The sequence below is a fragment of the Natator depressus genome, chromosome 14 (genome assembly GCF_965152275.1).
Source record: "Natator depressus isolate rNatDep1 chromosome 14, rNatDep2.hap1, whole genome shotgun sequence".
NCBI lineage: Eukaryota > Metazoa > Chordata > Testudines > Cheloniidae > Natator > Natator depressus.
The window spans coordinates 40772133-40792922 of record NC_134247.1 but is presented as its reverse complement, the minus strand read 5'-3'; the positions used below and the strand labels follow the sequence as shown (position 1 = coordinate 40792922).

Below are 20790 nucleotides of genomic sequence, written 5' to 3'. Positions count from 1 at the left end.
CTGCTCAGCTGAGATCTAAAGGGTCCTGAGGTCAAGTGGAGAGGGGGCTGTTGCAGTCAGCAGGTGCAATGCTCACCGTCCCCCCTGCACATGTCCTCCATTTTGCCCGTTTTGGTTTTCTTTGGTGGAGTTTCCAGCTCAGTAACTGTCCCAACCTGGTTTTTCCTTTCTCCTGTGCAGGGGGTGCAAAGATCTCCCCCCTCTTCAACTCTGCTGCTGTGCCAAGCACTCGGGGAAGTATGGTGTCGGCACCAATACCTGCAGCTGGCACAGACTGAGGAATTTGTCTCTCCAGTCTCCTCCCCACTGCTCCTGGCTTTCACTTCTGCTGCCCTAAAATAATTGATGGGGGAGGGGAAATGAAGAAAAGCAGCTGAAACTCTTTGCCAGGGACAGTGAAATAAGGTAACTCTGGGTCTGAGTTCCATTCTGTTCCATCCATGCTGGGAGTGAGGCTGATCCTCCTGGCAATGAGACCTCTTGGGACAGTGCTGAATTCGTATGATGTGGTTCGCAAAAAGAAAAGGAGGACTTGTGGCACCTTAGAGACTAACCAATTTATTTGAGCATAAGCTTTCGTGAGCTACAGCTCGCTTCATCGGATGCAGTTGTTTTGTGTTGTGATGTGGTATGAATGAATGTGGTATGGCTTCACATGTCTGAATTTGCTCGAGGATTCTGGGAACAGGATTCTTCTCTTAGCATCAGTGGAAATTCACTGGCTGGCTCTATTCTGTGTGTATGTTTCAATACCAACCTTTGGAATATGTCAGTCAATATGCCAGCCCACTAGGTAAAGAAAATGCAAAAAAACATGTTTCAGAGGGGTAGCCATGTTAGTCTGTTTCTGAAAAAACAACGAGGAGTCCTGTGGCATCTTAAAGACTAACAAATTTATGTGGGCATAAGCTTTCATGGGCTGGAACCCACTTTGTCAGATGCATGAAGACAAGCGATCAGTAAGCTTGGCACAAGCTGACCTGGAGAAAAATGACCCACTTTGGAAGACATCATGCCATCCGATGAAGTGAGCTGTAGCTCACAAAAGCTTATGCTCAAATAAATTGGTTAGTCTCTAAGGTGCCACAAGTACTCCTTTTCTTTTTGCGAATACAGACTAACACGGCTGTTACTCTGAAACCTGTCATTGATAAGAGAGTAAAAATGGAGTGATCTTTGGTCGGTACCTCTGTGCGCTCCCTTCCAAAATATTAATTAGAGAAAATTAGTAATAAAACATCCACAGGGAATGTTTCTGGAACATGTGACTTCTTGGAGAAAAAAAGGTATAAATATTAAGTAAAGTAAATCAGGTTTAGAAAGAAGGAAACATTCCTTAATTAGCTTCCGAAGACACCTGTAATGCTGTAAGACAATCTCCGAGTAGCCAAGACTCTGCCTTGGGGGATATTTGACAAGCCAAGTGACAGAGAAGAGAAGAGAAGAGCCTTCATCTAGAAGTGATACCTACACCCACTTTGTTTGCCAATCAGGATACAGTGTAAGGCCAGCATAGTTACTGAGGGTTTGTGCTCGGGGAATTGAGGCTCACTCGGGAGACGTGCATGTGATAACCTTATACTGCTTGTGTGATTCATTCTCAAATAAACTCCTGTGCATTCACCATACTGGATCCGACTTTTCACTGGTTCTAGTAAACATTCTCCCCAGCGGTGGGAGGTTAAAGATCTGTTTCAATAAGACCCAGGTAGAATATCACTCAGGGCATGTCTACATTAAAATATTAAGTCAACCTAACTTATGTCGGCCTACAGCTGCCATGGTAACTGCATCACTTGTGCTGTCTGCACTTTGCTTCTTGTGTTGGCGGGGCGTGTCCCCACCAGAAGCGCTCGTATTGATTGGACTGTGAGTGTGCGGCAGCTTGGAATGGCTCCTGGGAGCCAGTAACAGTGGATGTAAGCTATGCAGTGTCCACCGGAGCACCGGAACCAGTTGGAGCCAAGGGGCCATGCTCCCCCCCTTTTTAACGTGGGCATTGTTTGAGCAGCAAGGGGCCAGGTGAACCCCCCAAACTGAAAGCCTTGGGCAGACGTGGAATGGCACCAACAGGGGTTGCGCTTCCTGGTCGGGGAGCTGAGAAGGTGATCAGCTCCCTCGATGTGAAGTGCAGACCCTGCCAGCAGTGCCAGCTTCTTCCTGGTGGGGGAGTTGAAGTGGCCTTAGCCCCCGACCGGCAGTGAATCTCGATCCCTCTCAGTGGCCCCACCCCGCTCCTCCTCCTCCTCTCCTTAAGCTCCCACCCCCTGGCCTGCCCTAAGTGATGTGCCCTGGGGGGCAAAGGAGTGGAGCACCTCCAGGGGAAACGAGAAGTCAGCACCTGTGTGGCACAGTATTGACAACCCCCAGCATTTACAAAGCACAAGTCAGGCTCCTCAAAATCATGAAGTTGGTGTTGGTCCTGCTTTGAGCAGGGGATTGGACAGGATGACCCTCCTGAGGTCTCTTCCTAATCTTCTGTGATTCTATGAAAAGTAATCATAATAAATATTAGGTTGTTTCTATTTGGGTTTTGGTTGCTCAGACCTGTAGGCGGCACCTGGGTCACTTTTTTTAGATTTTCTCGGCAACTGAGAGGGCGAGAATCTTCCATTGCATAGAAAATGAAAGCCGAGAGTCTCACCTCATCCCATGCTTCCAGGAGCTGGGGCTTTTCAGGCCTGTCTGTAAAGGCCTATACTTTAAGAATTTTGGTGTATTCTTATCACTTGGCTAGTTATAAAGGTATAAAAGAAAGAATCAAAATCAATGTCTGTGGGTGTAAAGGCCTTCTCTCACTGTGACAGTCTGAGGCCTGTGCTTAGGCTAAAGCCTTTGGCTAAGCAGCAGAGGCAGCCATAAACTGGGACGCGAACGGTCACATCCTCACATTCCAAACTAGTCACATTGAAATAAGGTGCTATTGGGCTAAAGATGGTTGAAGAAAACTTAGTTCGATAGCATCCTGTCTGGCAGGAAATCACTTCTCAATAAGTTGTGGTTGTGAAACCCTCATTTCTGTCTGCTGTATAATTAACCCTCATAATTCTTTCTGTCTGCTGTATAATTAATTTTGCTAGGTGTAAGTTAATTAGGGTAGTGGGATATAATTTGTTAGAGAATTATGTTACAATATGATAGGATTGGTCAGATAGATTTCAGTAAAATGATTGGTTAAGGTACAGCTGAGACTATTGCTATATAAATTAGGGGCAAACAGGAAGTAAGTTGGGATTCAAAAATAAGGAAAAAGGAGCTTGGATTTAAGCTTGGTGGAAGTTCACCCCAATAAACATTGAATTGTTTGCACCTTTGGACTTCGGATATTGTTGTTCTCTGTTCATGCGAGAAGGACCAGGGAAGTGAGAGGGTGAAGGAATAAACCCTCTAACAGGGCTTTAGCAAATGCACCAAATATAATGAGACTCATGATAAAATTATGAGAGGTGGTGACACTGCTTGCATTAAGGCCTGTTTACATTGAGCAAGAGCAGCCTTAATGTAAATGAGAATCAGGCCTTTGAAACATGGACTCCAGATTAACAAAGTTTTTAGCCTGTGAATTTAATATCCCTAGGCTTAGAAGGAATAGAGTTTATCAGTAAACGGTGATAAATGTTGATTTCACTGTACACACGCAAACCAATGACTATATATTTCCATTGACGATAATCACAATGTACAGTCACAGAAGGAACAGTGCTGCATGAGAACTTATTCGAGTTTGACTTAAGGAGAGTTATTTTGCATCTTTTCACATGTGATGTTGACAATTTGTGTTTTAATGGTTATAAAGCTTTAACTTTTTGAATCTCAATGTCTGCTGTCATTAAATAATTGTAGTCTGACTCGCCATTGTTTTATCCCCCACTAATTTCCCACAACTGTGAAAATTTAAATTGAGAAAAATATAAAAACAAAGCTTCAAACCCATCATATTCTGCAAGTATGAAAATTTCACTCAATAAATAAAGAAAAATGCTTAAAAACAAACAGCAATATTATACATCAAAATTATAGACACACACATATACAATAGCTTGACTATCCTTCCTTAGACACACACAGACCCTGCTCCTGCAAGCACATTGTGACAGGGGGATGCTGATGTCCTGTGAAGTCTCAGTGACTGTCCACAGGAGCAAAGAGCCATAGGGGCACATTTGATCACGTTCCACCCCAGATTTTAATTGTTAAAGCTACGTGCTCCCAGGCGCGTCCCCGGGGTGCCTGCATTCTTCCCCCTGCCCTCCTTCGCCCTCCTGGCCACTTTGTTATCAGTGGGCTCGCTCCACCTCAGCAAACAGCCTGAGTCAGTTCCAGGAAGGTGAACCTGGTGACACTGGATTGTGTTGCAGGTGGAGCATATTTATGAGCTCAGAAAAGTGAAACTAACTCTGTTACACTGTCCAGGGGAAGCCATGGCTGCAGAGAATCCCATGGAAAGTCTGCAGGAACAAGCTACTTGTCCCATCTGTCTGGAGTATTTTAAAGACCCAGTGATAATAGAGTGTGGGCACAATTTCTGCCGAGCCTGCATCAGGCGGTGCTGGGAGGGATCCGGTACAGCCGCCTCCTGCCCTCAGTGCAGAGAAACTGTGCAACAGAGAAACCTCAGGCCCAACAGGCAGCTGGAAAACCTGGTAGCAATAGCCAAATGGCTGAGTTTACAGGCAGCAAAGACAGCAGGAAGAGAGAGGATGTGTGGGGAACACCAGGAAACTCTGAAACTCTTCTGTGAAAAGGACCAAACCCCCATCTGTCTGGTTTGCTATCTATCCCGGGCTCACAGAGCTCACACGGTGGTTCCCATAGAAGAGGCAGCCCAGGAGTACAAGGTAGGGAATTTCTCTCAAGTTTAATGGGCAATAACTTTGGATTTTAATTACAGGTTAATTTCACTACAAGTTGCCTGTCACAAGTGTATCTACATCATGCAGCTCTGGCGGAATGGCAAGAAAGGCAAAAAAAAAAAAAAAATTCTTTAAAGATACCTGACTTGGGAAACTTTTATCTGAGAAGCTGAACCCTTGTCAAACCCAGCTTCCACTGGGGAAATAAAGGAACTTTTTATGAAATGAAAGCTGTTAAATGATCAGGGAAGCTGAGATCACAAGAGCTGCAGGCCTGTCTATGTGAGAGTGCTGCTTTCAGGCTGGAGAAGGGGAAGTTACAAGCTGTGCCTGTTATTGCTGATTTGTATCATGGTTTATAATTGTTCTTATTTTTATTTGGCTCACAGCAGCCCTTACAGCTCTGAAATGAGATCTGTGCCCTGCACAAAACACACTGAGGGACAATCCCTCCCCTGAGCACGTTGCAGACTAAGTAGACAAGAGAACGGGTGTGAAGGGCAACGGAGGCACAGAGAGGGAAGTGACTTGTCCAAGGTCACACAGCAGGTCAGTGGCAGAGTTGGGAATACACCCCAGGTATCCCAAGACCTAGTCCAGTGCCCAAACCACTAGGCAATGCTGCCACCCTAGCAACAGCACTGAGCAGTGATAAAGTACAGCCATTAGGAGGGAAAGATGCCTTAATAGAGGTCCCAGGGGAGCCCGGCAGGGAGAGGAGGTTTCCCACAGGGATTCTGAATTCCTATGTTGCTCCATGAGGGGTTAAACTCAGACACCGGCCTGCACTAGAGATGATCAATGTGCTAAGCACTGTGTGGGACCCCGAGCACTTTGAGTCCACACACAAAAGGGCTCCAGAGAGTGCAGGCTCATTCCAAATACCACAAGGATTAGGCTTGATTGCAGCAGAACTAACCTTTGGGCGGTGCTGAGCGGGGTCATTCATCTGCTTTATTGTGTACGTAGGCAAGGACCAGCCAAAGCAGTTCCATTAGTCCCACAATACAGCATTTTCAAATCTCCCAGAATCCACTGCTTCTGCCACCTTTACTAGGCAGTGGGACTGTAGGGGTAGCTACCCAGAAGGCATTTCTGTGAAAAGCATTCAAGATAGCACTAGGGCAAACCCCAACCATTCTTACCAAAAATCAGCCTGTCTAATGGGGTTTGTCTGTAATGCTTAGACCAAGTCTGTCCAGCCAGTGCAATCCCCAGGGCTTCAAGGCTGAAATTCAACTGGGAGTTGGGCTGCTTAGAGAATCCCAGCCCATATTTCGAGCCCTGGTGGTTTCTGGGATTTGTATCACTTTGTTAATCTTCTGAAAATCACGTTAATTGATTCACCACCACGTGACCCCAGTTTCCTGTTCTATGCTGGACTAGTTGTGATGTTGCACCCCATAATGCTTTATAGAAATATGCTTATGAACGTAAATATGCCATAAATGGAATATGTTTTATGTTACATATGCCATGTAACATATCTTTGCAAAGGTTATGTTCTACTGAATGTATTCATCCTATTTGTATGCATGTGTCATTTTTATATCTGAAGTTATGGGCTTGGCTCTATGCTTGTATTTAAAGTGTTTCCTGTAGGAAGCACCTAAGGCAAATCTGGTCAACATAGTGTGAAGGGGTTATTCAAGTAATTGGGAGTACTTGGCTAACAATGGACCTTGATAGACACCAATCCACATCTGAGCTTTCCTGGGAAGGTTCAAACTAGCATGTGGACAATGGTATCGGCCTGTAAAGAACTGAGTCATGCATGGGCATGTGACTTGCCCATGTGACTCCAAAACTCCATCTTGTAGCTGTAATTCTACACAGGGGGAGAGAGGGGTTTCCACCCACAAGAGAGAGACTATATAAGCCCCTGGGAAACCCCTCCATTTTGTCTTCAGCTGGCTGAAGAGATAGCCTTTCCACCCCCAAAGAGATGCTGTAAAGAAACTGGAACAAAGGACAGTAACTACAGGGGTGTGAGTGATGGCTGGACCCAGATAGGAGGAAGTTCAGTCTGTAAAAGAAGCTTATTGGAACATCTCTGAGGGTGGGATTTACCTGCATTTAGTTTCTGACTGTATTAGGCTTAGACTTGCGTGTTTTATTTTATTTTGCTTGGTAATTCACTTTGTTCTGTCTGTTATTACTTGGAACCACTTAAATCCTACTTTTTATGTTTAATAAACCCCCTTTTTACTTATTAATTAACCCAGACCAAGTAATTAATTCCTGGGGGAGCAAACAGCTGTGCATATCTCTCTATCAGTGTTATAGAGGGCGAACAATTTATGAGTTTACCCTGTATGAGCTTTATACAGAGTAAAACAGATTTATTTGGGGTTTTGATCCCATTGGGAACTGGGTATCTGGGTGCTGGAGACAGGAGCACTTCTTAAGCTGTTTTCAGTTAAGCCTGCAGCTTTTGGGGGACGTGGTTCAGACCTGGGTCTGTGTTTGCAGCAGGCTAGCGTGTCTGGCACAACCAGGCAAGGCACTGAAGTCCCAAACTGCCAGGGAAAACAGGCTTAGAGGTAGTCCCAGCACATCAGGTGGCAGACCCAAAGGGGTTTCTGTGACCCAACCCTTCACACTAGTAATTAATTAATAAATACCAATCAAGCTTGGGTAATGGAGCTCTCTCTCTAATTACTAAAAAGACTGAATCTGAACTGGTAATAAGCCTGAATATGATACACTGCCAGTCTCCATTGTTAGGTTTAATTTCTTTGGTGGCCCTGGTGTCATCAACCGATTAGAACCAACATTCACCTTGGGTTTGGGTGGAAAAACATCCCCTTACACACCCCTCTCATCTCTCAAAATAAAACCTCCCAAATCATCTCTGTTTCTACAGGGAAAAATCCAGGCCCATTTGAAGACTCTGAGGGAAGAGAGAGAAAAGCTGCTGGGATTAAAAGAGACTGGAGAGAAGAAAAGCCGGAAGTATCTGATAGGTGCCTGTTGTTATTAACCGGCAGGGACTGACCCTGGGAGGTCTGTTTGGAAGGAGACTCCTGTGTGGCCTTGGTGAACGTGGGCTTGTGTGTGTTCCTCCATGATCCTAGATTTTCTGTGTTAGGTTCATGTGCAGAATCTAAGCTTTCATCTCAGTGAATGAGTTAATTTCTAGCCCTTGTGACTTTCCCTGTGTCTGCGTCATTTCTTGCGTTGGTGAATTCTTTGATTCCTTTTTTCCCTTGGAACTTCTGTCAGTGTAATGCTGAGTCCTGCCTCCTGCTGCTCTAGGTCTCCATGCTCAGAGGCCATTGATAACACACCTATCCTAACCACCTCAGAAATGGAAACATCCCTTTTTAGAGACACTGTTGAGAAATGAAAAAGATGAGAGAGAATCCTCTCCCAAGTGACCACAGGGGAGAGTCAAGTGTCAGCAATTTTAGGGTTTGAAAGGAAATTCTCCCCTCTGCACACTCAGCACTCGATGGAAGGACCCCAGGCTGCTGCCATGTCCCTGACCAGCCCTTTCCCTGTTGCTTTACAGAAACACATAGAAAAGGAGAGGCAGAAAATTGTGTCTGAATTTCAGCAACTGTGGCAGTTCCTGGAGGAACAAGAGCGACTCCTGCTGGCCCAGCTGGAAAAGCTGGAAGAGGTGACTGTGAAGATACAGAAGGAAAATATCACCAAACTCTCTGAGGAGATTTCCTGTCTCAGCACGTTGATCAGTGACCTGGAGGGGAAGTATAAGAAGCCAGCGAATGAATTCCTGCAGGTGAGACTGAGTTAGAAATACTCCAGATCCCACCACAGGGACAGGACAGCTCCTAAAACATGAGCACAGGAGTCCAGCAATCAGAGACCACCGTGTAATTCCATGTGTGCATTCCTGAAATGTGAATGACCATTGGTCATTGCAGAGTCACAGACACATAGATATTAAGAGAGACAAAAGCCCCATTACTTCAGTGAATATATAGCAATGTAGTCAGGGCAGGGCCTCTCTTCCCCATATTTCAAAATCCCTTTCTTGGAAAATTAAGTGTGTCAGGTGAGACTTTTTTCAGAGTAGCAGCCGTGTTAGTCTGTATCTGAAAAAAGAAAAGGAGTACTTGTGGCACCTTAGAGACTCACAAATTTATTAGAGCATAAGCTTTCGTGAGCTACAGCTCACTTCATCGGATGCATCCGATGAAGTGAGCTGTAGCTCACCAAAGCTTATGCTCTAATAAATTTGTGAGTCTCTAAGGTGCCACAAGTACTCCTTTTCTTTTTTCAGGTGAGACTGAAATTATTTCCCTCTCTCTCTCCTCTAGGATGTCAGAAGCACCTTGACCAGGTACGTGGCTCTCTCTCACACCCCCTCACACTTGACAATGCTGAGAAAAATCTTGGTGGTTATGTTAGCACCGCATCTCCCCAGGGCGCTACAGCAAAATGTGTGGGGAAGGTCATATTCTGGATACAAATCTCTCTGATCCATTTAATCCTGAGATTCTCACCCTTTTATAGAAGACTCTGGAATTCTCCATTCAGTGGGAAAAACTGACCTCCAGTATTTCCAAGAGATGTCACATCCCTGGGGGACTGGCTGTCTCAGGATTGTTGGGATGGAATATGGGCCTGTCACTGCTGGGGCCCTGGTTACCATTCAGCCCAGGGTAGCTGCAGTCAAGAGTCTTTCCCACCTGAGGAATGTGTGGAGACCTGTGTGGAATGAGCTGAGGGAGGGGGGACTCAGTCTAGTTCCTAGTTGACAGATTTATACAACACTTAACAAGGAAACCTCCTGTCCCTCAGAGCATGGAGGCCAAAGAGTGAACTTGCTATAGAGACTCATGTCCCCTTTTGTCCCCAGAGCTGGTCCTTTGGGGGGAAGGTTGCATGGCCATGGCTTGTGTTGCATCTGCACTAAGGCTGGGAGAAGTAGAGGAATTCTGACTCTAGGCCTTTTAGAACAGCAACTGACTAGCAACAACTTATAATGCATCACTAATTGAAATAGAACCATGTGAAATGTTTTCTCTCCAGGTGTGAGAAGGGGAAGTTCCAGCAGTCAGTGAAGATTTCTCCTGAGCTGGAAAAGAGGCTCTGTGATTTCTCCCAGAAAACTGGTGCTCTAATGGAGACTCTGAGGAAGTTCAAAGGTACAAAGAAGGAATCTGGGGGGGTGGAGGGATGAGGGTGGGGAATTAGGATAAGCCTCTGAGATTGAGGGAGGAGAATGGTTCTGGCCAACTGGTTCATAATTAGATGACACTTCTATTTAATTGTTGGGTGAGAATGTCACACAGTTGGGGTCCAAGTCACTCAGGTGGATTAATTCAAACCTTTATTTCTACCACAAGCATGCCTTGCCATGACAATTACTATGAGAGTACGTAATGACAGACATACTGAAAGAAATATTGCCCAGTTACTGGGGTGGAGGATAGGTTGTCCCAGGCCCCACAGCCCCCTAAGGACAGCCCTACCTGGGGCATAGGTGGGTCACAGGGGATTTCTTCTATGATGCTCCGACTACCCTCTTACAATGTCTGACATATTATACACATCCATATTATATATTTATTAGTTCTTCTTCGAGTGATTGCTCTCAACCCCCCAGGCAGGAGGTCGGTGGAATGCTCCTCTCTGGTCCCACACTCAGAAGGGGACCAGACACTGCACGTCCATCCTCATCCTCCCTGGATGAGGCCATTATGGCACCCCCTCCTCCTGTTCCCCAGGAGGATACACAGGCCCACCAAGAGCTCCTGAAAAGAGTGGCCTCAAGCCTCAACTTACAGGCTGAGGAGGTTGAGGAGCCCTTGGACTCCCTCTTTGATGTCCTCTCAGCCACAGTGCTGGCTAGGGTGGCCCTCCTGCTCCATGAGGGGGTGACAAAAATCTCCACTGCCCTATGGCAGACCCCATCTTCCTTGCCCACCATCTCTAAGAGGGAAGAGCGGAAATATTTTGTGCCCACCAAGGGGCACAATATCTGTACACTCACCCCTCCCACAACTCCCCTGTGGTCAAGGCAGTCAACCACAAGGAGCACCAAGGCCAGCCCATGCCCACCCCAAAGAATAAGGACTCAAGGAGGCTGGACTACTTAGGCAGAAAGCTTCATTCCTCTTCAAGCTTTCAGCTGAGGGTGGCAAACCACCAAGCCCTGCTGGGCAGATATGATTTTAACTTGTGGTGGTCAATGCCTAGGTTTACGGACTCCCTCCAGGAACATGATAGGAAAGAGTACAAGGTCCTGGTGGAGGAGGGCACCGCTGCTGCCAGAGCAGCCCTTCAGGCAGCCTAGGACATGTCAAACGTGGCAGCAAGAACCATGGCTTCTGCAGTGTCCATGCGGAGGGTGTCGTAGCTACTCTTGTCCGGGCTGTCCAATGAGGCACAGAGCTCCCTGCAGGACCTCCCCTTCGACAGCAAGGCCCTGTTCGCAGAGCAAACAGACATAAAATTACACCGGTCTCAAGGACTCTTGCATGACCTTAAAGACTCTTGGCCTCTATGTCCCGGCCCCGGCCAGGACCAAGTTTAAGTCTCAGCAGGCCCCCAGCCAAGCCACCCACTCCAGGCACAAACCTTCTTACAGGAAATCTAGAACCTATAAGAAGCATTCACAGTGGCAGTCTCAGTCCGCCCCCCAACCTGGCCCCTCTAAGGGCAAGCAGGTGGGTAAGTGCACATTTTGATGGGATGCCTGGGGATGACTTACCAGTCTGCACTAGGGATCCACCCACCCTACCCTTCTCCAACCATCTCTACACACTCCTCCCAGTGTGGTCACTGCTGACCTCAGGCCGCTGGGTACTCAACACCATCTCCCGGGGCCATACCCTCCAATTTCTTTCTACTCCACCTACCCACCCTCCCTCCCTCCCTGTCCCACATCAGGGACCCCTCTCAGGAGAGTCTGCTCGAGCAAGAGGTGAGGCAGCTCCTTCACCTAGGAGTGGTGGAGGTGGTGCTTGCGGAGTTCAGGAACAAAGGTTACTACTCCAACTATTTCCTTATCCCAAAGACCAAAGGGGGTCTAAAGCCCATCCTGGACCTGTGAGGACTAAACCAATACATGGTAAAACTCAAGTTCTGCGTGGTCTCCCGGGCCTCCGTTATTTCCTTCCTGGATCCCGGAGACTCGTACGCTGCCCTCCATCTCCAAGGTACTTTCACATTCACATATTCGAGGGACACAGATGTTTCCTCTGCTTCATGGTAGGAGAGGAACGCTACCAGTTCACCGACCTCCCGTTTGGCCTCTCAACGGCACCCAGAGTCTTCACAAGTGTATGTCTGTGGTGGCAGCCTACCTCAAACGTCGGGGGGGGTCCAGATCTTCCCCTATCTTGGCAACTGGTTGGTCAAAGGCAGCTCCAGGTCACAGGTACAGGACCATGTAACACTCCTCCTGCCCATGTGCACCGCACTGGGGCTGTTGGTAAACAACATCAAATCTACGTTGGTATCGGTACAACAAATAGAGTTCATTGGTGCAATTCTCGATGCGACATCGGCCAGAGCTTCTCTCCCTCCGGACAGGTTCGAAACCTTGAGGGATCTCATTAGGGCAGTCACAAGGTTTCCTGTGACAACAGCCAGGGAGTGCCTCCAGCTCCTGGGCCACATGGCAGCATGCATGTACGTGGTACGCCATGCCAGACTCAGAATGAGGCCCCTTCAGCTCTGGTTGGCCTCGACGTTCTCCCAGTCTGGAGACAGGTTGGACAAAGTCCTCACCATGCCTGAGACCATACTTGTCTCCCTCCTTTGGTGGACCACCCCGGAGAACAAGCTCCAAGGGGTCCCGTTCAGGAGCCACTCCCCCACCATAGAATTGGTGAACGATGCATCGGACTTGGGGTGGGGAGCCCGTGTCAGAGACCTCCAGACCCAAGGCTTGTGGTCTGCGCAGGAACTGGGCCTGCACATAAACGTCAAAGAGCTCCGAGCAGTCTGTCTGGCCTGCATGGCTTTTCACTAGTGCCTTGCAGGCGGGGTAGTCAGAGTTCTCATGGACAACACAGCCTTGATGTTCTACACCAACACGCAAGTCAGAGCCCGCTCTATAGCCCTCTGCCTGGAAGCCCTCCTGCTGTGGGATTTCTGCATCACCCACAATATCGACTTGGAAGTCTACCACTTACCTGGCATCCGGAACTCTCGAGGTGGATCACCTGAGCTGGGACTTCTCCTCCCAGCACGAGTGGTTGCTGCATCTGGAGGTGGCATACATGATCTTCCAAACGTGGGGCACTCCCCAAGTGGACCTCTTTGTGACCAGGCAGAACCGCCGGTACCCCCAGTTTTGCTCCAGGAGGGTCCTGGGCAAGGGCGTGATCTCCGACGCCTTCCTTCTGTCCTGGTTGGGCTAGCTGCTATATGCCTTTCCTCCAATTCCGTTGATCAACAAGGTCCTGCAAAAAATCAAGCTGGACAAGGCTCACATCCTCATGATTGCCCTGGCATGGCCTAGACAACACTGGTACAGGACTCTGACGGACCTGTCCATTGCCCCACCCATGGCCGCTGCTGGGCCACCCAAACCTTCTCTCTCAGGACCAAGTCACCTCATCCACCCCAACCTTGCAGCCCTCCACCTCATGGCATGGATGCTCAGTGGTTAGACCAAGAGGAAAGGACCTGTTTGGAGGGTGTCCAGCAAGTCTTCCTGGAAAGTAGGAGGCCCTCCACGCATCAGGCTTATCTGGCAAAATGGTCAAAGTTCTCTTGATGGGCCGCCAATCATGGCGTCTCACCGGTGGCTGCTCCCCTCCAGCTAATACTGGATTACCTCCTTCATCTAAGAGCCCAGGATCTAGTGCCCTCGTTCGTCAAAGTGCACCTGGCAGCCGTATCAGCTTTCCACCAGCCTGTGCAAGGCCACACACATAAGTTGCCAGTTATATGGGCCTGTGGTGCCTGGGCACCAGGAATATTCCTGGCCCGGGACCCGGCTCCAGCAATGTTTGGGATTGTGTCTCTCCCACGGCCCCACCTGCTGCCCCCAAGTGCTTCTCCCCCGCACGTCCCCCAGGCGATTTAAAATGGCCCTGGGCCCCCACCCACCACTGGCAGCACAGCGGGGCTGAGTGGCTTCCTGCCTGCTCACTCCTTGTGGCTGCTGGCCCCTCCCTGTGGCCCCTGGGCAGGGTGGGGCGGGGCTGGGTCTCTGCGTGCTGCCCCCGTCCCAAGCACTCCTGTGGCCAATAGGAAGCTGCAGGGGCAGAGCCTGAGGGTAGCAGAACATGGAGACCCGCCCCCAGCCTACCCCGCCTAGGAGCCCCAGGTAAGCGCCGCACCCCCCACCTCCTCCCAGAGCCTGCACCCCTCACCCCCTTTCCACACCTCCCCTCCTGCCCCCAAACTCCCTCACAGAGCCTGCACCGCCACCCCCTGCCCCAGCCCAGAGCCTGCACCCAAACTTCGTCCCAGAGCCTGCACTCTCACCCCTCCTCCTGCACCCCCTGTCCCAGCCCAGAGCCTACATCCCTTACCCTCTCCTCTGGCACCAGTCCACAACCTGTACCCAAACTCCCTCCCAGATCCTGCACCCCCACCCCCTTCCCATACATCCTGTCCTGGCCACAAACTCCCTTCCAGAGCCTGCCCCCAAACTCTGTCCCAAAGCCTGCACCCCTCACCCCCTGCCCCAGAGCCTGCAGCCCACACCCCCTCCTCCTGCATGGAAAGTTGCCTTTCTCATGGCAATCACTTCAGCTAGGAGAGTCTCAGAGCTTTGGGCCTGACCTCCGAACCCCCATATACGTTTTTTCATAAAGACAAGGTCCAGTTCTGCCCACACCCTTCATTCCTCCCCAAAGTAGTCTCAGCCTATCATATGAGCCAGGATATCTTCCTTCTAGTCCTCTGTCCCAAGCCTCACGCATCTAGTGAGGAGTGCCATCTCCCATGCTAGATGTGAGACGGGCCCTGGCTTTTTACCTGGAATGGACAAAACCTTTCAGGAAATCTACACAGTTGTTTATCGCCACGGCTGAAGGAATGAAGGGTCGACCGATCTCCACTCAGCAGCTCTCCAGCTGGATCACTTTGTGTACCCGTACATGTTACGACCTGGCGGGAGTCCCCCCGTCACCAACTGTGAGGGTGCACTCGACAAGGGAGCAAGCCTCGTCGGCTGCCTTTCTGGCTCCCGTCCCTATTCGAGACACTGGTAGAGCCGCAACATGGTCATCGGTGCACACATTCACCTCGCATTATGCGATCGCCTCCCAGACGCCGTGTTCGGCGGGGCAGTGCTCCGTCCCAAGTGTCTGTGAACTCCTACCTACCGCCAACAGGTATAGCTTGGGAACCACCTGCTGCGGAATACACATGAGCAATCACGCGAAGAAGAAAAGAGAGTTTCCTTTTCTGTAACTGGTTTCAGAGTGGCAGCCGTGTTAGTCTGAATCAGCAAAAAGAACGAGGAGGACGTGTGGCACCTTAGAGACTAACAGATTTATTTGAGCATAAGCTTTCATGGGCTAAAATCCACTTCATTGGATGCATGCAGAGGAAAATACAGTAGGAAGATATATATATATACACAGAGAACATAAAAAAATGGGTGTTGCCATACAGACTATAATGAGAGTGATCAATTAAGGTGAGCTATTATCAGCAGGAGAAAAAAACCTTTTGTAGTGATAATCAGGATGGCCCATTTCAAACAGCTGACAAGAAGGTGTGAGTGACAGTACTGGGGGGAAATAAGCACGGGGAAATAGTTGTACTTTGTGTAATGACACATCCATTCGTAGTCTTTATTCAAGCCTAATTTAATGGTGTCCATGGTGTTGCAAATTAATTCCAACTCACAGTCTCTTGTTGGAGTCTGTTTTTGAAGGTTTTTTTGTTGTAATATTGCGACTTTTAGGTCTGTAATCGAGTGACCAGGGAGATTGAAGTGTTCTCTGAATAGTTTTTGAATGTTATAATTCTTGACTTCTGATTTGTGTCCATTTATTCTTTTATGTAGAGACTGTCCGGTTTGGCCAATGTACAAGGCAGAGGGGCATTGCTGGCACATGATGGCATATATCACATTGGTAGATGTGCAGGTGAACGAGCCTCTGACAGCGTGGCTGATGTGAGTAGGTCCTATGATGGCGTCCCCTGAATGGATATGTGGACAGAGTTGGCAACGGGCTTTGTTGCAAGGATATGTTCCTGGGTTAGTGTTTTTGTTGTGTGCTGTGTGGTTGCTGGTGAGTATTTGCTTCAGGTTGGGGGGCTGCCTGTAAGCAAGGACTGGCCTGTCTCCGAAGATCTGTGAGAGTGATGGGTCGTCCTTCAGGATAGGTTGTAGATCCTTGATGATGCGCTGGAGAGGTTTTAGTTGGGGGCTGAAGGTGATGGCTAGTGGCGTTCTGTTATTTTCTTTGTTGGGCCTGTTCTGTAGTAGGTGACTTCTGGGTACTCTTCGGGCTCTGTCAGTCTGTTTCTTCTCTTCAGCAGGTGGGTATTGTAGTTGTAAGAATGCTTGATAGAGATCTTGTAGGTGTTTGTCTCTGTCTGAGGGGTTGGAGCAAATGCGGTTGTATCGTAGAGTTTGGCTGTAGACAATGGATCGTGTGGTGTGGTCTGGATGAAAGCTGGAGGCATGTAGGTAGGAATAGCGGTCAGTAGGTTTCCGGTATAGGGTGGTGTTTATGTGACCAGTTTATTAGCACTGTAGTGTCCAGGAAGTGGATCTCATGTGTGGACTGGTCCAGGCTGAGGAGGATGGTGGGATGGAAATTGTTGAAATCATGGCAGAATTCCTCAAGGGCTTCTTTTCCATGAGTCCAGATGATGAAGGTGTCATCAATATAGCGCAAGTAGAGTAGGGGCGTTAGGGGACGAGAGCTGAGGAAGCGTTGTTCTAAATCAGCCATAAAAATGTTGGCATACTGTGGGGCCATGCGGGTACCCATAGCAGTGCCGCTGATTTGAAGGTATACATTGTCCCCAAATGTGAAATAGTTATGGGTGAGGACAAAGTCACAGAGTTCAGCCACCAGGTTTGCCATGACATTATCGGGGATACTGTTCCTGAGGGCTTGTAGTCCATCTTTGTGTGGAATGTTGGTGTAGAGGGCTTCAGCATCCATAGTGGCCAGGATGGTGTTTTCAGGAAGATCACCGATGGATTGTAGTTTCCTCAGGAAGTCAGTGGTGTGTCGAAGATATCTGGGAGTGCTGGTGGCGTAGGGCCTGAGGAGGGAGTCTACATAGCCAGACAATCCTGCTGTCAGGGTGCCAATGCCTGTGGTGATGGGGTGTCCAGGATTTCCAGGTTTATGGATCTTGGGTAGCAGATTAAATTAAATTAAATTAGGCTTGAATAAAGACTGGGAGTGGATGAGTCATTCATTACACAAAGTAAAACTATTTCCCCATGTTTATTTTCCCCGCCCTACTCTCACTCACACCTTCTTGTCAACTGTTGGAAATAGGCCATCCTGATTATCACTACAAAAGGTTTTTTTCTCCTGCTGATAACAGCTCACCTTAATTGATGACTCTCGTTATAGTCTGTATGGCAACACCCATTTTTTCATGTTCTCTGTGTATATATATTTCCCTACTGTATTTTCCACTGCATGCATCCGATGAAGTGGGTTTTAGCCCACAAAACTTATGCTCAAATAAATGTATTAGTCTCTCAGGGTATGTCTACACTACGAAATTAGGTCGAATTTATAGAAGTCAGTTTTGTAGAAAGCGTTTTTATACAGTCGATTGTGTGTGTCCCCACACAAATGCTCTAAGTGCATGTAGTCAGCAGATTGTGTCCACAGTTCCAAGGCAACCGTCAACTTCCGGAGCGTTGCACTGTGGGTGGCTATCCCACAGTTCCTGCAGTCTCCACCGCCCATTTGAATTCTGGGTAGAAATCCCAGTGCCTGATGGGGCTAAAACATTGTTGCGGGTGGTTCTGGGTACATATCGTCAGGCCCCCGTTCCCTCCCTCCTTCCGTGAAAGCAACAACAGACAATTGTTTCGCGCCTTTTTTTCTTGAGTTACTGTGCAGATGCCATACCACGGCAAGCACGGAGCCTGCTCAGCTCACCGTCACCGTATGTCTCCTGGGTGCTGGCAGACGTGGTACTGCATTCCTACACAGCAGCAGTTTATTGCCTTTTGGCAGCAGACAGTGCTGTATGACTGGTAGCCGTCATCGACGTAGTCCTGGGTGCTCTTTTAACTGACCTTGATGAGGTTGGGGTGCCTGGGCAAACATGGGAGTGACTCAGCCAGGTCATTTCCCTTTTAAGTTTCTTCTCATGGCGATTCAGTCCTACCGGCAGTGCGCTGTCTTTTAACCTCCAGCCAGCAGAAGATGATGGCTAGTCGTCATACTGCACCATCTTCTGCCGAGCACCCAGGAGATGACGATGGCTAGCGGTCGTACTGCACAGTCTGCTGCCAGCAAGATGTACAAAGATAGATGAAGTGGATCAAAACAAGAAATAGACCAGATTTGTTTTGTATTCATTTTCTCCTTCCTCCCTCTGTGAAATCAACTGTGTGCTAAACCCAGTTTTGAGTTCTATCCTTGAGGGGGCCATTCTGTTTCTCGCAAAGCCACCCCTTTGTTGATTTTAATTCCCTGTAAGCCAACCCTGTAAGCCATGTCATCAGTCGCCCCTCCCTCTGTCAGGGCAATGGCAGACAATCGTTCTGCGCCTTTTTTCTGTGCGGATGCCATACCATGGCAAGCATGGAGCCTGCTCAGATCACTTTGGCAATTAGGAGCACATTAAACACCACATGCATTATCCAGCAGTATATGCAGCACCAGAACCTGGCAAAGGAATACCGGGTGAGTAGGCAATGTCAGCGCAGTGACGAGAGCGATGAGGACATGGACACAGACTTCTCTCAAAGCACGGGCCCTGGCAACGTGGGCATCATGGTACTAATGGAGCAGGTTCATGCGGTGGAACACCGATTCTGGGCTCGGGAAACAAGCACAGACTGGTGGGACCGCATAGTTTTGCAGGTCTGGGATGATTCCCAGTGGCTGCGAAACTTTCGCATGCGTAAGAGCACTTTCATGGAACTTTGTGACTTGCTTTCCCCTGCCCTGAGTCGCAAGAATACCAAGATGAGAGCATCCCTCACAGTTGAGAAGTGAGTGGCAATAGCCCTGTGGAAGCTTGCAATGCCAGACAGCTACCGGTCAGTCGGGAATCAATTTGGAGTAGGCAAATCTACTGTGGGGGTGCTGTGATGCAAGTAGCCCACGCAATCAAAGATCTGCTGCTATCAAGCGTAGTGACCCTCGGAAATGTGCAGGTCATAGTGGATGGCTTTGCTGCAATGGGATTCCCTAACTGTGGTGGGGCCCTAGATGGAACCCATATCCCTATCTTGGCACCGGAGCACCAAGCCGGCGAGTACATAAACCGCAAGGGGTACATTTCAATGGTGCTGCAAGCACTGGTGGATCACAAGGGACATTTCACGAACATCAACGTGGGATGGCTGGGAAAGGTACATGATGCTCGCATCTTCAGGAACTCTGGTCTGTTTCAAAAGCTGCAGGAAGGGACTTTATTCCCAGACCAGAAAATAACCGTTGGGGATGTTGAAATGCCTATAGTTATCCTTGGGGACCCAGCCTACCCCTTAATGCCATGGCTCATGAAGCCTGGACAGTAGTCAGGAGCTGTTCAACTACAGGCTGAGCAAGTGCAGAATGGTGGTAGAATATGCATTTGGACGTTTAAAAGCGCGCTGGTGCAGTTTACTGACTCAGTTAGACCTCAGCAAAACCAATATTCCCATTGTTATTACTGCTTGCTGTGCGCTCCACAATATCTGAGAGAGTAAGGGGGAGACATTTATGGCGGGGTGGGAGGTTGAGGCAAATCGCCTGGCTGCTAGTTACGCACAGCCAGACACCAGGGCGGTTAGAAGAGCACAGGAGGGCGCGGTACGCATCAGAGAAGCTTTGAAAACCAGTTTCATGATTGGACAGGCTACGGTGTGAAAGTTCTGTTTGTTTCTCCTTGATGAAACCCCCCGCCCCTTGGTTCACTCTATTTCCCTGTAAGCTAACCACCTTCCCCTCCTCTCTTCGATCTCCGCTTGCAGAGGCAGTAAAGTCATTGTTGCTTCACATTCTTGGGCCGGTTTTGTTCAATATCTTCATAAATGATCTGGAGGATGGTGTGGATTGCACTCTCAGCAAATTTGCGGATGATACTAAACTGGGAGGAGTGGTAGATATGCTGGAGGGGAGGGATAGGATACAGAAGGACCTAGACAAATTGGAGGTGTCACGGAGTGTGGGGGAGTCCAGGCCCTGCACCCCTCTTCCTGGGATTCACTGAGACTCTCAGCCAGCCAGTAAAACAGAAGGTTTATTGGACAACAGGAACACAGTCCAAAACAGAGCTTGTGGGTACACCCAGGACCCCTCAGTGAAGTCCTTCTGGGGGAGCAGGGAGCTTAGACCCCAGCCCTGGGGTTCCCTGTGTTCCTCCACCCAGCCCCAAACTGAAACTAAACCCACCGAGCAGGTTCCCTGCTGCATCCTCCATCCACATTCCTGGGCAGAGGTGTCACCTCCCCCTCCCCCTCCTGGCTCAGGTGACAGGCTCTCAGGTCTCCCGTCCCCAGGGCACATTCCCAGGTCAACACTCCCCCCTCCCTGCTGCGTCACATCGTCACATCTCTCCCCCCTTCGAGACTGAACTGAGCGGGGTCACTGTGACCAGTGACCTGGGGAAGTTCGGGGCCCCCTCTCCGGGACAGCGCATCCGCTATCAGGTTGGCACTTCCCTTCACATGGACCACGTCCATGTCGTAATCCTGCAGGAGCAGGCTCCACCTCAGGAGCTTGGCGTTGGCTCCTTTCATCTGGTGCAGCCAGGTCAGGGGAGAGTGGTCGGTGTACACGGTGAAGTGTCGCCCGAAGAGATAGGGCTCTAGTTTCTTGAGGGCCCACACCATGGCCAGGCACTCCTTCTC

At 49.0% G+C, this 20790-nt stretch overlaps 1 protein-coding gene across 1 annotated transcript in view; it reads left to right on the top strand.

The window, feature by feature from the left end:
- The first annotated feature begins 4320 nt into the window (after positions 1-4320).
- The window catches only part of LOC141998486 (E3 ubiquitin-protein ligase TRIM39-like), a 30847-nt gene continuing 14377 nt past the window's right edge, over positions 4321-20790 (top strand). Inside the window, 5 exon segments of the mRNA XM_074971345.1 lie at positions 4321-4838; positions 7720-7821; positions 8368-8598; positions 9140-9162; positions 9855-9970. Coding sequence (XP_074827446.1) covers positions 4422-4838; positions 7720-7821; positions 8368-8598; positions 9140-9162; positions 9855-9970 — 889 coding nt within the window. The 5' untranslated portion in view covers positions 4321-4421.